At 32.5% G+C, this 18,593-nt stretch overlaps 1 protein-coding gene across 1 annotated transcript in view; it reads right to left on the bottom strand.

Annotated features, from left to right (window-relative positions):
* Positions 1-3,339: 3,339 nt before the first annotated feature.
* LOC145664278 (neprilysin-1-like) overlaps positions 3,340-18,593 on the bottom strand; it is a 112,340-nt gene continuing 97,086 nt past the window's right edge. Inside the window, exon 17 of the mRNA XM_081730811.1 lies at positions 3,340-6,008. Within this exon, the coding sequence (XP_081586937.1) occupies positions 5,909-6,008 (100 nt within the window). The 3' untranslated portion in view covers positions 3,340-5,908. The remainder of the gene's footprint in view (positions 6,009-18,593) is intronic.

Raw genomic sequence — 18,593 nt, 5'->3', positions numbered from 1 at the left:
TTCAGTAATTTGCGTGTTTTGCACTTTATGAAACTTTTAGAACCAGCGGAGAGAAGTTCGCTAATATTAAGAAAATATTATCTACGTATTATTCTTGAAAATATGTTTGATTTGTTAGAATGTAAGGAACGTGTTGGTGTTCAGTAGAATATGACTTTAAATTGGAAAATAGAATAATTGCATTATTTACCTGAATGTTAGAGATGATTTTTACCTCGGTACTCTACAATTCTTTTCAAAATTTATATAAGATATAATTTATAAATTGGTCCCTAAGAATTTTAAATTTTCTACGTAATGTTTTCTTCTTCTTCGTCAAAAGTAATGATTTTCACTATATTTCTCTTTGCTTTAGACATGTTTATTTCTAACCACAATATTTTACTGTTTTTCATATTCTTACATATTCACATATTTATAACTTTTGCAAATTATTTTACTTAAAAATGAAATGCAATCCTTAGTGTAGTGTTCTAGGATTATATTCTTTAAATATTACTAAAGTACACGATCATAAATGCAGGTGTATTTGATGGAATAGGGGCCCTAAGCTATAGTTTGTTTAGCTTATACGTAATCCGGCACTGTACACACTTACAATTATACTTTTTAACCTCATGTTTAAAAACATTATTTAATTTTCTGATTGCCGTAGTCATTTATAAATAAGCATGATTAACTAAACATTTTGTGATATGATGTGAAGTTGAAAAGAATATCAATGTGTTCGTATTATCACATACTTAGAGAAGAGGGTCCAGAGACTAAGATTTGTAGTTTATCATCTACTGTGAGATAAAATAACCCTTTCTATGAATGGTATTTTACTCTTGTAGAAGGTAAGGATCTTCTTCATTATCTAATTTCTCCTTATAGGTGTACGTTAATATCATACCACAAATAGTATTTTGCATTTCAATTTACTTAACACCTGATTTTTAATGCTGCACGTTAGTTTTTTCTATTTAATATAGATTATACCTAACCCTAGTCACTTTTTTTTAGTTGATCAAGTTAAACTAAATAACATTCTAAAATGTCCAATTATAAAAACCATTAGAAAATGATTCTTTGTATCAGAATTTTGAATAATTAATAATTTTCCAAATATATTGCACTTTGCTTTTGAAGAAACATTAACATTTTTTAAGTATTGCAAATTTGAAGCAATTGTCAAATAAAAGTTATCTAGAATCTAAACATACGTCAATTTTATGACTTTCTGATAAATTTTGTCACACTGTTTTGTTGACATGGCGTTTAAAGAGGGTAACTTTTTAAGTATTACTTCTTAAATACCACAATTTTCTACTTAGTAAAATTTCCTTACAGCTGGCCATTCAAAATTTCTACGGCTAACTTCATTTTTAGCATATTGAACACCATAATATAAATATTTTAATTTATCCTCGACAACATTCAAATTTGTGACACTAGACTCATGTCACTTTGCTTATGTCTCTCTTAGATATCAGCTAAGCACTAAATCTTAGATATCAGCTATAACTCGTAGCTAATGTACATCTTTAGTGCTGTAACTAACAAGTAACACGCATTTGAAAGTCAGCATACCTTATTTAGAGACATCATTCTCGAAAACAGAAATCTTTGTCCAATATTGGGATAATGAATTGAGTTTCATGTAATGACTAGAAGATAGTTGCACTTCCTAAAGGTTTTAAATTATTACATATATACACACATGAGGGAAATATTTACAATATACACAACTGACTAATTTTACCTTTCATTGCTGCACTCTAAGTCAAGGTAGTAATCAGAAAATTATACAATATTCATTTGTTCACAGATTAAACTCTCGAATAAATTAGGTTTTTTTATTAATTAATTTTAGTCATGCTTAATGTTGGTTAATTATTATTTATGTAAATATAAAATTGAGCTGCTGTTTCTACAACAATTAGATATACTTTCTATGAAAGAGTTTTTTCTTGTAACTATGAAACAAAGGAATGGACTTTAAAATATTAAAATTAAAATAAAAAATCTGATAAAATACGTTTCATTTTTATTTAAAGAAACCATATTTTTATTGAATATAATCCTCACTAAACTAAGAACGCCGAAAATATATATTTATTGATATAATTTCAAGAACTCTTAAAGACTGAATAAATTTTCTTCACAACGATTGCATTTACTCAAAGATATCAATTTTCTGTTACTGAAAACAGTGAACTAGCAACTTTGGCAACTCTGAATTGTAATAATTTCATATTTTCTCTTCCGTAGCTCAAATTTAATTATTGGATATATTCAGTAATTTTAAAACAAACTACTTCTGCGGGTTTATTATATTATAAAAACTTGAATCCCTTTCTAAAACTGTCAACTTAAGAAGTGTGTAAGTGTGTAAAGGATACCGAAAATAAAAAAGTATTATTATGATATTGGAATTAATTGGAAGATTAATTGTATATGGTGATGCAAAAACCAAGTTCCATAAATCATGTGGTATATTAAAAGACTTATAAACAAGATACTCGGAAACAACACCAAAAGCTTTCGAGTCATAATTTCTAACGCCATAATAAAACTAAAAATATATACTCACCTGGGAGTAGAAATGTCTCCTTTTGATGCTATGACCAGCGGAATACTTGTCGGAAATATCCGAAAATAGCCATAACCCAACCCGAAAACAAACTGTCGGATCAAAGTCAGAAATGTGGGAAGCATTTGTTATTTTAGTCGTAAATATCATTAATGCACAATTGGATGTGCAGTGGTGGTACAAGGATAATCCCCAAGGATAGGAAATTCCTTGAGTATTTCACGGCAGTAAAGAGAAAATGAATGCGCGCCCCCAAACATGACAGGCCATATAAGACCCAACTGCTGGGTAGAGATAAGCCTCTACACTTACCAGACTTCAGCACACATAGGAGGTGTTACAATTACCACAACGTTCTTGACGTTCTTCCTTCCAAGTTTCTTCAGATAATCATTTTACAAAGGTTGTGAGGACTCTGATCCAAATTGGGACAAGAGCAGAACAAGAAAATAGTTCCTGCTTCCACCGAGGATGAAGTCTGCATGAGTAGGTAGAACCCTTAATGAGTACACCGCTGTGGCTCTATTCTACCAAAAGAGCAATGGAGAAAAATAAACAATAATCAACTACAGTATTTCAAGAAGTAAAATCATAGTACACTGTTTAATTTGGAAGAAAACTCTTAGAATTCGTTAGAATGAAAACATGCCGCTCCGCCACACCTGAAGAATATTTCCTTAGCAATTTCAGTGGGTAAGGTTATGGCAATTTTGTCATAAAACAATGATTGTGTTGTGTATTTCCTAAAAAAATAAATAAATAAATAAATAAATAAATAAATAAAAATAAAAACTGGTACTACTCGAAACTACTTTCTGATGACGTTTGGAAGATATACACACGAAAGAAATGTACAGAAATATCTTAGTAAAGGTGCTTTTTCTAATACAAAACGGCAAGATCAATTATGGTCGCCAAAACAATGGAAGTTACTGTTGTCTAATTACAGTAAGAGATACTGTCACACCCGCTTTATAGTCCTGACGTGACTCTGATTTTCAACTTTTTGACTTCTGACGGAGCCTCTCAGACAAGAAAGTTCCACATTGATAATGAAGTTATTCAGGTAATTTGCTGATGGTAGAGGAGCGATCGAACAGAAGCATATGCTGTCCGAATAAAGAAGCTGGTAAGAAGATGTCAAAAATGTGTGGCATTGGCAGATAAGTACATCAAAATATAGTACTGGTAACTTGAATTCATATCTGATAAGAGTCTACACATTAATCTGTCGGGATGTTTAGTTGTATACCAAGTACTATATGACATATATAGTCTACAATAGTGAACTAATGTTAAATTGATTGTTTCAGTACACCGTATTTGTTTCTTGTATTGGGTGAAAAGTTCTGTATTTAAGTTTGGTAAAAACTGAATCAGGGCTTCACTGAAGATTTTGTAAACTTTACGTACTTCTCGGCATCGCGAACGTACCAGAACATAAGAAAGTAGAAAGACATCGTAACGGAAACATGGCCACAGAAAAGTAAGTTAAAAGAACTTTAAGAGATTAAGGAAAACAAACTAGAATCGGGAAGGCAAAATGTATGGAAAGTTCAATTGTGCAGTAATTCAAAAACGTACACTAATTAGATGATGTGAAAACAAAAATCAAGATTCACAAATTCAATCAAATGTGTACATCTTTGAAACATGTAATTCTATCAAACAACTTCCCAGTAAGCAAGTAGGCCTTCAGTAAGTTCGCTCTTAATTTCCTTGATAGACTTAACCTAAGAGTCACTCTGTGTATGACTTAACCAAGTGTAAATTTTGAGTCATGTTTAGAATCCAGATAGCCTTGACCTATAAACTATATACACTTAGACCTGTTGTAAGAATACAGGCTGTGCAAAAACACGTGCGTTTTAGATTTAGCCTTGGAAATTGTCTTTGTATATGGCTTTGCCAAGTGTAAATTTTAAGTCATGCTTGACAGAAGTGTCTATTTAAAGGAATTTCAATGCTAGCGTTGTATTACATATTATTGGCAAGTCCGAAGCAAGGTTGCAATCGAGAAACTTGCAAATTTGCTAGTCTTTTTTAGGTCTGCAGCCGCTTAAATGCAACCTTGTGCAAGTTACTTCTTAGAATATAATACTTAATTATTGATTATTTTCCCTCATGGTTCTTTAGGTAGAATAGAGCCACGGTTCAGTATGGATCAGGGGTTCACCTAGTCTTTAAAATGAACACCTAAAACAACCTGGGGATAATGGCGGCAAAAGTATGGTGCTGATTATGCTACAATCTCTATGTGCCGAAGTCTAGTAAGTATCAAGACTTACCGCTACCCAGCAGTTGGACCTCATATAGCCTTTCAGGGTTGAGAGTGCCCATTACCTTTCGCTTTACTTTTGGGAAAATACCCAAGGAATTTTCTAATTTCCTTGTGGATTACCTTTGCGCTGCCCATGCACCACATCCAGTTATGCATTAATAAAATCTACGACTTAAAATAATGAATACTTCCTTTTGTCTGATTTTGATCCAACATTTCGTTCTCGAGTTATAGCTGTTCTTTGATTTGCGACAAATGTTTGGCTGGTCATAGTATCGAAATAAGACATTTCTACACCCAGGTCGGTCTATTCGTTTTGTCTTATTTTGGTATCGGGAATCACACCCTATACATACTATGTACTGTATATGTATATATAGTACAATCTTAACTCAAGTTAAGGTTGCTGGTAACATCTTAGTGAACTAATTTTCTGTCACGAAATCAATCTTAATTAATTTATTTCCAACTTCCTTGACAGATTGCTACTAAAACAGACTTCTAAGTTTTTCTTCAGTTTTTCATAATGTTTCTTTTTATATAAAGTATATTTCAGTACGATATATGCTCTACAATACTATAGTATTGCACCTTGATGGCATTCTATTTACACCAACAGCTAAAATGACAACCATCAATTACAATTCAAAGTTTGAAGTAAATTTATAAAGCAACAACAAATACCAAATTAAAAAAATATTTAAAGGTGTAAAATCTAATTTAACAACTACATATATGTGATGGTTCAATGCTATGTTCATTTTACAATATACGTAAAGCTTTTGTTTTTGTAGGCCAAGCAACTCTTGAAATGTTGATGAGAAAATAATTCATTTTTGCTTCTTGTTTTATATTTGGTGCGCGTGCACTATAAATCACAGCTTTTTTTTCAGTCCATTTTTATATATATATATATACACTTTATATATCCATTTACAAAAAATTCACTTTCACTGCCACTGGCGCGGCGTTGACATAAATCGACGATCTTCTTTCCGGTTTATGCATTGGACTTGTATATCTGATAAAGTTGTCTTCACAGGAAAGCAACTTCACCACGCAGAACACTTTTCTTCTGGGTTCATGCGAGAGCCTAATGGACAATTAAATGCTTCTGCGAAATCCTCTGAATTCATCATTATACCATTTACCCTAAAACAAATAAAAAAAGAATATATTAAAAACTGAAATGAAATCTTTAAGTTTTACGTCCCACGTTATGCCGGCTAGGCTAAAGGAGATAGTGATGATGAGAAATGGATGAAGTGGTGGAATGAATAAAGTAGGAAGATACGGAAGAAATCCGATAAAACCTAGGCACACGGTGTTGTCCACCACAAAGTTCTTTTTGCGCGATCTGTGATCGAACCAAGGATTCCATGCACCAGAGGTGACGCTCTGCCACTGAGCCACCGCGACCCTTAAAAGAATATTTCAAGTTTCGTAAACAAAAATATAATTTGCTACAATTAAACGTTCATAGACATAGTATTCTAATATACCACACAAAAGAAGTTGTTAACTCTAGTTCTATTCTGAAACAACTTCAAAAATAATGTGACTATGTATTCTAATTGGCAATGCAATTCGTAGCGAAATATCTATCAAACTTGAAAAATATGCCATATTATTCAATCCGGAACTCGCTTTCCGGAATACATATACTCAATTTTTGAAGGAACTGAAATGTGATTGAGTGAAAAATATTTTAAACACTCGTTCATGCATTAAATGATAAAGAAATGTTGTATAGTAACTGGAAGTTATTGAATTTAGGCCTTGAGTTGTATTAAGATTGTAACTGAGGTTACTATATGTAATTAGTTTATTGTGTAAAAGGATATCTAATTACCAAAAATAAATTTACTCCATAGTTCTAGATAATCACAATAACATTTTAAAACATTTTTCTAACCATAACAAAATGAATTATTTAATAAAAAATCGTATAGTTATCAAATAATTCATTTTGTTCCGGTCAGAAAAATGTTTCAAAAATAAATTAAATATATAAATCTCGTAATTAGACTAAAATAATTATGTAATTAAAGATGAAGCTGGTAATCGTGTATTGACGTAATGATTCATATTGACGCTGTAGTTGGAAGCAACCATAGAACCACAAATTATTATAAAATACTAGCATATGGAGTTAATGTGTTGTGAATGATTGGGGAATACAAATTAAAAAAATAAATAAAATAAAATAAAAATGAAAATGAAAGAGAGAAACGTACTTGTGTAATAGTAGTGACCTCATTACTTTATTGTTTATTAATTGGCGACAAGTTTGAATAGGGTGACCAGATTCTGCCAAGTGAAAAGTAGGACTCAAATATTATAGTATATGATAATTTACAGCGTCGGCAATACACATATCCTTATTTCATTTAGCGATAACGTTAAGTTAATCATTCTTGTTTTTTTAAAGTACTCAACAAAAATATTGATGGAATCCAACACAACTCCAAATAGTTTCATGAATGACAAATACAAGAATGATGAAACAATTTAAAATAATTTGATAGAGTAACATCAAGGAGTCACTTTAATGAAAAAGAAAACCTAAGTACGTAGAAGCACATTTTGATGAGTAACATAAAGGAGTCACTTCAATGAGAAAGAAAACTTAAGTGGGTAGAAGCACATTTTGATGAGTAACATAAAAGAGTCACTTCAATAAAAAAAGAAAACTTAAGGAGTAACATAAAGGAGTCACTTTAATCAAAAAGAAAACTTAAGTACATAGAAGCATATTTTGATGAAACATAAAAAAGAAATGTGGTTCGTCTTAATGGTTATTTACCAGTTACCTTGCAAACTTTTTTTTCTAAAACGTTAACAAATTATTTTCATTAATATGTCACATCTGTTTACCAACTAAACATCAGTACAATGCTTGGTGATTGAATGTACAACGCGCAGTAAGTTGCTGTTTTGGAAAATCATGTCATGGAATTCACTACAGATAAAATTATAATAACATTTGGTTATTATTAGCTGCTTAAGAGTTTCAGTTTTTAACTAAGATTTCTCATCAATCACGAATTATTCATTATAGAAAATACCCTCTCAGTTGGAGAATTTGTGTCAGGGAAACACATACTGAACTCCATAATATTATATACTTGGGAATATGTAATGGAATTTTTTAAACGTTTGAATAATTCAGTCCATTTTAAATCTACCCTCATTTGAGCAGTGTTCTATTCTTTAATTTCTTTCAGAAGTAATACTTCTTTACATTTGTGATCTCATCAAACAGGTAGAAATCGTTTGCTTCTTTCCTGACTATTTATTAACCCCTTACCGCATGCCATGCCATATATGGCACATACCCTTTTTCCACTTTAGCTTTATTGTGATTTATCAAAGGCATCAAATGACTGTTTTGTCTGCTGTGTGAGGTATTGACGTGTATGAATAAGAGATTTTGGTGTCATCTGGCATGTTCTTTGTGAGTTGTAAGTGTGTCATATATGGCACTTACTTATTTCTCGTCGGAATTAAGTGAAAAATCAAAATTCAAGTTTTAATTCATTTTTCAAGTTCCCACATGAGGATTTCCACTACTGATTATTTGTTTTTCTCGCTAAAAGAAAAATAATCATGCAAAAAGGGGTTAATGTACTTCAAGCTGATGTGGACATTATCTCAATCAATTACTGAGTTAAGTCTCGTATCTGCCTTACTGATATATCAAGCCCTTCTCAGTGAAAATAATGTATTCCAAAACAATTATTCGTTTATTGTTCTCCTTTCCTAACAATAATCTCTTGAGGAGTGTTGAAAAACACAGAGGTTCATCGTTCAGAAAAAGTGTGTCTGTTGTTCAAAATGTTGTGAATAAAGAACGAAGCATTAAAATATTACAAATAAGTTAACTCAAGACATTTCTCGCTTTTCTAGGCGTCTTCGCAACAAGCAGGACAGACCTTTAAAAAATAGTACTGTACTGCGAAAATCAGTACGTCTGGTCACCCTAAGTTTGAATACTGGTAAACTGGAAAAGTATTCAAGATTTCGGATTATTTGCAACTTTTCTTTCTTTCGTTTAGTACAAGTGCAAATATTAAAACAATTTCCAAATTTCAATACTAGAAAATTAAAATTGATGATTTCTCTTGTTTTAAAACAACATTTTTGAATACGTAGTTGAATCGTTGAGAATATGCTGCCAGGCAGAAGTTGTTCTTTGTTCCATGATGTACTCAACCGTGATGGGTGTCAACCTTGAAACCTATAGGACTAGGGTGGGGTGTTTGGAATTTCCATAAGAAAATCTGTATGCTTAGTGATAATTCTCAATACTGATGAAACCAAAGTGTTTTTCACATACGACCTGCTGATTTGTGTATCGTTAATAATTGGTGGTGTGGAACAGCATCCTGGTCTTGTAAGTTCCCAGCGAAGTGACATTGCAGAAATTAAAAAGATCTTGACATATCTTCGCGGGTCAAATGATACGTTAGTGATTGAAGTTTGACTATTACGTGAAAGTTCGACAAAGTTAGTGGATAGAGTAAACACTATAGAAACGAAACTCGTAAAAGTGTCAAGCGAAATGCGTGATTTACAGTAATATGTAAAATTTCTTAAGCTGAAAGTGGGTGATCTTGAAAATAGGTCCCAGAGACAAAATCTTGTGTTTTACGGAATTCAATAGGATGAGAATGAAAACGGATGCTACAGAGAAAACAGTGTGTGGTGTTTTACGAGATAGATTTCAATTAGAAGTTGACAATGAGCTGTTGCAGTGTGTGCATCAATAGGAAAAAAGTGTCCTAATAGAACTAGGTCTATCGTATGTAAATTCCTTAGTGACAAAAAAGGGACATATTTTGAGAAACAAATCTAAACTGCATTGTACTAGGATCAGGGCTATTCTGAGGCAGTGAGAAACTCCAACCTTATTTAATAGATGCATGTAAGCAGGGAAGATACGCAAGCATTCAGTTTTGTTACCTATATATAGATGGAAAAAGATATACACTTTCTGAATTGGAAGGCAATGAAAGGGAAAGCTATCAACAGAATGAGAACATTTCTGCAACTTTTGAAGATTCCAACCGGACAGCTATTTCGCTCGGGGGCCGTTAATCATCGTGGAGCCGCACTGCGACAAGGAAATGATTCTTCTGCTCCCTCCTCCTCCAACTCATCTAGACGCTCTCAAGTATCCAAGAGCCTGAGGTGAAGGTATTGAGGAGAATACAAAGAATGAAAATGAAAGGACTGATAAGATATATTTAGCTAATCCAAGTGAATCATTCAAAACAACTGTGCATTCAGAAACTCGAAACTGTTTAATATAAACCCTGTCTCCAAAAGAATATACATATTACGAAGAATTATTTTGTCCAAACTATCGATTGCTGCGCCTCGACTCGGCTATTGGAGAAACGAATACATAGTCTAGTTTATATTAATAACCGCTAGATGTCAGTTGTCTTCTGTTTTGCTTGGTAACCATCATATGTTTAAAATGGCTACTCCGCAGCAGAAATCATTTCCTCCGAATGGGTGGAACATTCGCAAATGGTATCGACAGTTTGTAGATACATGATGTGTATGTAAAGGAAAGAGTCCTGGCCGCCCTCGTGTTCCTGAAGAAAATGTTGCAGGAATTCAAACTGCTTTCCAACGTAGTCCTTCAAAATCAACTCGTCGTGCCAGTCAGGAGTTACAAGTGCCGACAATAACAATTTGGTAACGTCGGTTGCCGGTTTTTGTTTCGAGACGTAGGTTGGTTATGAAGCCGTACAAGTTACAGCTTACAAGCTCTGTGTCCTGATGACAAACGCAAACGTGTGGCATTTTGTAACGAGATTCTGGATGCTATTGACAATGATAACACATTTGCACAACGCATCGTGTTCAGTGATGAAGCGACTTTCCGTGTTAGTGGTCAGGTAAACAAACAAAATGTTCGACTTTGGGGTCTACAGAACCCACATGCTGTCATTGAACATGTACGAGATTCGCCCAAAGTCAATGTGTTTTGTGCGATATCCCGATCATCTGTTTACGGTCCATTCTTCTTTAATGGAAACACGGTTAATAGTCAGCAGTAACTCGCTGTGTTACAAAACTGGTTGTTTCCGAGGCTGCACGAAGACAATTTCATTTTTCAACAAGACGGGGCATCCCCTCACTGGAGTCGCCAAGTGCATGAATATCTGAATGAAACTCTACTGAACCGTATAACGACTCACCAAGGGTAGTCGTCAACCTGGTCCGTCTAAGTAAGATATACAAATATTGAGTGGTAGTATTAGTTTGCATGTAAAAATTATCTTTAATAATTATATAGCATTATTCTCACCTTTTCTATTAGAATGATAACGTCGATGAACGTTGCTAAAATGGTTTATTAGCTGATATACTTTATAATATATTTTCCTTCAAACTGTCAAGCACACAAACTTGCTGACTAGGTATCCATAAACATGTACATAGCAACAACTATCCCATAATAATAATTTTACATATCTTGAAAAACATTCTTCTTTTGTTAATATGAAATTAACATTCTATTAAGTATAGTGCACATGTATGAGCACTTTCTGCCCACGGTACAGGTAATTATTACTCTATCCAAAGTATTTTGTTATATAAAAATGTCGCCCGACGATGGGACTGAATATAAAAGTCATGAGTGAGCTTGGCTTTTATCTTCAAGAACCACTGGTCCGTTTACAATAGGGTTCTTACATTACATATGTTCTTTATATTTTGATCACACCTCGTATATATCTTCATTACATTTCACATATATATATAGATTCATTTATAACAAATCTTATGCTTCATCAATACTTATCTTTTATTATATTAATTATATTTATTTCATTATTATCAAAAACATCGTCGCTTATTAATATAATTAACGAGGGTGAAACACAAATTACTATGATTAATAGTTTTGATCATTATTAAAACAGTGATGTTATAAATAATGTTTAATCTTTCAGGGCGCATTAAAGAACAAATAAGTTAGATGTTGCATTTTAATGTATACATCGTAGCACTAAGATGTCATAGTAGAGAAGAATCTTGTTCGAAAAAAATATATAGGATAGCTCATAAAAACAGTCGTCGAATAATTAGTTTTATAGAATAGATCTTCTTCTTAACATAATCTTTGACAGTTAAGTTTTCAACACAAATCAAGCTAATATAAATAACCTTTGCTTTTAATCATTTATGAATTAAATTATAATTCTTACATATATTAAAAACATTTGAGAATTATCATTGATTAATGAGAATTAAAGAAAATTAAATTGAATAAAAATAAAATAAATGTTCATGAAAATCTATAGCTGATATGAATTTAACCTAATTTCATTAACGGTAATCAGGTTATGTTCGTACTTGCATACGATTCTAATAAAGTACATTGTACAGCACAATCATGATTATGTCCCGTATTATTGTTCTGTACAGAAATTACTTCAATACCTGGATCTTGATGCGAAGTGCCATCTCTTGACCTCCAATTACGTCTATCCACGTAGTTTGCTGTATTCCTAGAATTTCGCCATACATTTCGTTTATTTCTAAACCTATTTTGATTATATGGTCTAACATATGGATTGCTACGATTAATTAGGTTAGGCGGATTCCCTACATAACTTTGCCTATTTTGCTCATTTTGATTGCTAGAGTATACTCGGCTTAGGTTATGTTCCGTATTATTCACACTTCGGATATTTAAATTCCGAACAGGCACAAAATGATCTCAATTATTCTTATTTTTACTCATTCCTGCTTGTTGATTCATAGCATGGTATTGAGTTTCATAGCATTGGACAAGCATTAATAAATGGTTGAAACTCATACACTGTGTGGAAAATAAGATCTGTTGTAATTTAAATGGAAGTAAATTTCGAATCGATGCTATTATTCTCGATTCCGATTGCAATGGATTAACGACCTTTAATTCGTTGTATGTATTTACAACAAACTCTACAACAGATTTATGCAATCGAGGATTGAAATGTTGATTTCTAATGGTGGCATCTCTATTCGCAAGCAAAAAGTCATTTTCATAATTTGCGATCAGTGCCGCTTTGAATTCATCATATGTACTGATGTGATCACGTACTGCTTTAAACCATAATGAACAAGGTGGGAGTAATACATGAGGGATTAATTTCATATATTGTGATCTATCTATACACATAATATTGCATTCGTCCTGGAATTTCTCTAAGAAAGAAGTAGCATTCTCGTTACACTTACCACTGAATTTGCTCATAGCTCGAATTTCACTCATCTTAACACTTAATTTTACCTTCCTTTTATCATTCCGTGTACTTATTGGGTGATAGTTCCTATCCATGACGTGATGTGTCGTTACACCATCTATGTTTCGCCCATCTGTACTCTTCGGATGTATTTCTTCCAATATAATATCATCATCAGACACCGGCGAAGGCGAGTTCATCTCTGGTGAGTGGGGAAACTCCAAGCGATCACTACACATGTTATTACGGTATGTGTTGTCCTTAACCTGTAGCATTCTAATTTCTTCCTGTAACGTAGCTATCGACTGCGTATTTGCTTGTATGTTGTTAGGCTTATTGATGACCTGGATCTTTTGTTGTTGAACAGAAGATTCGGTTACTTCTAAATCCTTTTTTATATCACTGATTTCTTGGCTCAGGTGGTTGTGATTACCCTGGCATTCCTCCGATATTCCTTTTAACTTTTCCTCGAACTGCGAGGTAATATCGCTCATCGTCTGGATAATTAATTGTTTCGTTTCATCCGACTTCTGTTCCATCTTCTGTTCTATCGTCTGCTTCAATTCTTCGTATTGCTTGTTAGATTCATCAGCCTTCTGTTCTATTCGTCTACTTAATTCTTCAGAGTTATGCTTCATCGTCTGCTTTAATTCTTCGTATTGCTTGTTGGATTCTTCAGAGTTATGTTCTATCGTCTGCTTTAATTCGGTAGCCATCTGACTCAATTGCCGCTGTAAGACTAGCAAGATTCGGTCTTCCGATGTCATTCCTGATGTTACACTAGGTTCACCGTTGTCACTATTAGTGGATTCATTCTCCATTATTTCAGTGTCCATTTTCCTTATGATTATTCTACCACTTCTCAATATGGTCAAATTTGTATTCATTAACTTAATTGTAAAAGTAAATTCACCCTTACTTTGCTTCGGGATATAGAATTTATGAAAAGTCCCGGGTGAGGTAAACCAAAATTTTTAACAAACGACTTATCACTGGTTAGTCGTCAACCTGGTCCGTCTAAGTAAGATATACAAATATTGAGTGGTAGTATTAGTTTGCATGTAAAAATTATCTTTAATAATTATATAGCATTATTCTCACCTTTTCTATTAGAATGATAACGTCGATGAACGTTGCTAAAATGGTTTATTAGCTGATATACTTTATAATATATTTTCCTTCAAACTGTCAAGCACACAAACTTGCTGACTAGGTATCCATAAACATGTACATAGCAACAACTATCCCATAATAATAATTTTACATATCTTGAAAAACATTCTTCTTTTGTTAATATGAAATTAACATTCTATTAAGTATAGTGCACATGTATGAGCACTTTCTGCCCACGGTACAGGTAATTATTACTCTATCCAAAGTATTTTGTTATAACCGTTGGATTGGTCGTCAAGGAGTTAGCGACTTAGCATGTCTCAGCTGGCCTCCACGGTCACCGGATTTGAACCCTGTGACTTCTTCCTGTGGGATTTCGTTAAAGACAACGTTTATATACCACCACTCCCACAGAACCTGGAAGAGTTGAAGAACCGGATCCGTACTGCCATAACATCAGTGACGCAGGACATACTTGCCCGAGTATGAGAGGAATTTGAGTATCGATGTGATATTGTTCGTGTCGCTGATGGAGGACATATTGAACATCTGTAATTTGAACTTTGAACTATAATTTGAACTTGAGAGGTTTGTAAATATGTTCGTAAAATTTCATATTCGTATGTCTTAAAATTTAATAAATATATGCATTCGAAATACGTATATTCTTTTTGAAACAGGGTGTATATTGTTAGGATTCTCATAGTTTACGTGGTAAAGTGAAAGATTTCGTTTGTAGTATTATCAAAAAATTATGACTTGATTGCAATTACGGAAACTAGGATTAATGAATCACAGTATGACTTTTAACTATTTGATGATGGGTATACAGTTTAAGGCAAGATCGTAATACCATCGCAACTACCAATTTAAAGTGTTGTTGTTGTTGGTGAGGGGGGGGTATCTCTACTTTGGCCAAGTACAATATGTGCTTATTAGATGGGAGTAATAACAATTACGATTTTTTGTTTGTAAAAATAAGCGCAGGGGGCAATAATATTTATGTGTGTAGAGTACTTTGCACCTGAATCTAACATTGATGATGAATTTTTTACCTAAATTGAAATTTACTGTCCCCAAGATAGCTCGATTCTTCTGATTGGTGACCAACTTGTGAGAGATAAATTTCAATGACTTTAACAGTTCATTTAATTGTAAAAATTTGTATAATTTTATAAATGATTATCTTTACAATAGTTAAATGATGTTTTTATTAAATTTAGAAATGAAATGAAATCTTCAGTTTTTCGCCCCACGATTATGCCGGCTAGGCTAAAGGAGGCGGTGATGATGAGAAATGAATGAAATGGTGGGTCAGAAGTGGGAGTCAGTTGAAAATCATATCCTTTAGATAAATAAGACATGCGTCACCCAGCCACTGTAATAAACATCAAAAACAGTCGACAGCAAGAGTGAGGTAGAAGAGTAACATCTCTGGATACATCTTTAAAAAAGCTGACTTTTTAAAGTGTATCAAGAATTGTCGTAGGTAGATTGGAATTGCTTAAAAGAGTATGATAACGTTAACAAAATTAGTGAGAAATCTTTACGTTATCTGTAACATATTTTATAGGAACATTCCGCCTAAAAAGAGCTCACATTATAACTACCCTTGCTGGTTCACAAAGAAATTATCCAGAAACTCAAGTATCATAGTAAGTATAAACTTACCAACTCAACAAATTTCTATAGCAAAATGTTAAGGGTATAAAAATGTTGAAGTGCGTAAGGACATTAAGAAAGACATATAATTAAGCATATAATTAATTTATCCAAAATTCTAAAGATAATATTAATAATAATCCTGAAGAACTTTGGAACTACTTAAGAAATAAGACTAAACATCTCTCTGGGGGCACCTTTAAGTTTCAAGGCCGGAATCTCCATCATAATGACGAAATAGCTAATACTATTGCTCAATACTTCGTCTCCTCTTCATCTAATTCGAATGTAATTATGGCAAACATCTTATCAAGTAACGGAAGTGACATCTTAAAAATGCTGTGTGTTAATGAAATTTATTTACACGAAACTGAAATAGCAATAAAAAGCTTAAAATCCAGGACAGCTGTAGGACTTGATGGAATAGCCTAGTATATAATCAAAGGCTGTATTGACATATTTAAATATCTCCTACGGATTGCTTTCAAAGTCTTCATTAAATCTTACACTTCCCTGATAAATGGAAATCGTCGTTAGTGTGCCCAATACCTAAATCTGATAACAAATGTAATATTAATTTAGACCCATATCAATTTTATGTACTTTTGCGAAAGTATTTGAACAAAAATGGTATAAACGGATTATTGATCATGTGAAATCAGCAATTTCAACATATCGATATTGTTTTGTTACTCGTAAATTAACAACAGATAATCTAACAATAGTCACCGATTTTATAGCTAATTGTTAGATAGGATGGCAAGTTGAAGTAAAATATATCGACTTTGAGAAGGTCTTTGACAGAGTAAGTCATAAAACACTGTTAAACTAAATCATTATAATTTTTCTCCAGCCTTCGCCAAATTATTTTCATCGTACTTAAGTGAACGTAAGCACATAGTTGTATAAAGAATTTAAATCAGTCAAGTATTTTGCGTTATCAGGAGTTCTACAGGGTTTCAACCTAGGCTCTTTGCTATTTCTATTATTTATCAATTATCTTCCAGATCAGATACATAATACTGAAAAATTATTGCTCGCTGATGATCTCAAAATATACGCCAAGATAAAATCTGTGCAAGATGGTCTTGATCTACAGTATGACTTAAAGAGGATTGCAAACTAGTGTTCAGTCAATAAACTTGGAGTAAGCATAATCAAATGTAACACATTATCTTCAACAGAAACAAAAATACCCTTAAATATGATTATAAGTTTAGTAATACTTCTATAAGCAGGCCTGATACAGTTCAAGATCTAGGTAATACATTTAACTAGAAATTAACGTTCAATAATCACATCGAAAATGTTATTCATAATGTTTTTTAACTATTAGGATTCATAATTAGAAATAGTAATGACTTCAACAATATTGCAACACTCTTGAAAATGTATTACTCATATGTACGCTTCAAGTTGGAATATGTTCTGTATTTTGGAACTCCTCGCATCAAAAGTATCGCCAATAAATTGAAAAAGTTCAGTCTAAATTTCTTAGGTATTTGATATATAAAGTAATTGGAATTTATTTTTTACTTGAAAACTGTAACACTTTGGTAGACAACTTTAATATTTACTCATTAGAACAAAAGCGTAAGATTGCCGAATCTGATATACCTCCAAAAAATAGTTCAAAATTAATTCGATTGCTCAAACTTTATGTCAACATTAATCTTCCATATTCCTTTAGTTAGAACTAGAATTAATAATACAGGTCTCTTCTATTGCAAAAAGGCTACGACCAACATGGTACAGAAATTGTGTGTAGGATATGTTTTGTCTGTAACAAATTATGTTAAAAACATGATAAAATGTATATATATACAATATCTTGTAAGCCACTAAAAAACTTGTAAAAATGTATTGTAATACACCACTCTAATTGGGCATCTGCCTGTTGTGTTGACAAATAAGTAAATAAACAGAAATAAAATAAAGCATCAAGCTGATGAAAAGAAACCATGATTTGTATATACCACTATTATCATGTTAAATATCTTCAGATCTAACATTGTAGACGTGGTTAGTTTCTTTAGAGTCTGATATGTCTTATTAACTCCAACGCTGTATGATACAGTTTACCGAGGAATCCGAATCACTTGTACTTCCATCTAGTACAAAATCAGTGTTTCCAGCAGAATATCGAACCGAAGGTGGAAATTCGGATCATTTAACCGTGAGAAAATTCTTAAGAGTTATTATTCACAATAGAAGTTAAAACTAAATACATTGTTGCTCTTTCAACTCGATATAAGACAAATATGACGATAGCAAAATGAAATGACACATAATAACTGAATTCAAACAACACAAGAGATTCGTAAAGATTATTCTCACAAGATTAATATTTTCTTTTCAAAAAAGTATACGCAAAATTATGTTACACATATACAGCATTAATAAGGATATTGTACTCAAATCATCTAGTTTGTAATCATGCCTTATATAAATCGAACGTAACACTAAACATAATCAAAACATTGCGATTTCATAGAGGAATCTCAATAGTTATTGCTTCAATTCAATTGTAACATATGATACCACGGAGCAAAATACATTGATACTTCATTCGGTAAAGTTAGATTTCACTATATCTAAATCGCTTGTACGCCTAAACAATACAAGATGAAAATTAATTATTAAAACATCAACTTTCATAATTTTCAGTTACGGAATAGAATAGAATAGAATAGAATATTTTATTGTCATT

Source organism: Thermobia domestica, chromosome 11, assembly GCF_964235325.1.
Source record: "Thermobia domestica chromosome 11, izTheDome1.hap1.1, whole genome shotgun sequence".
NCBI classification, from domain to species: domain Eukaryota; kingdom Metazoa; phylum Arthropoda; class Insecta; order Zygentoma; family Lepismatidae; genus Thermobia; species Thermobia domestica.
The sequence above is the reverse complement of the archived record's forward strand: the minus strand, read 5'-3'. Positions and strand labels throughout refer to the sequence as shown.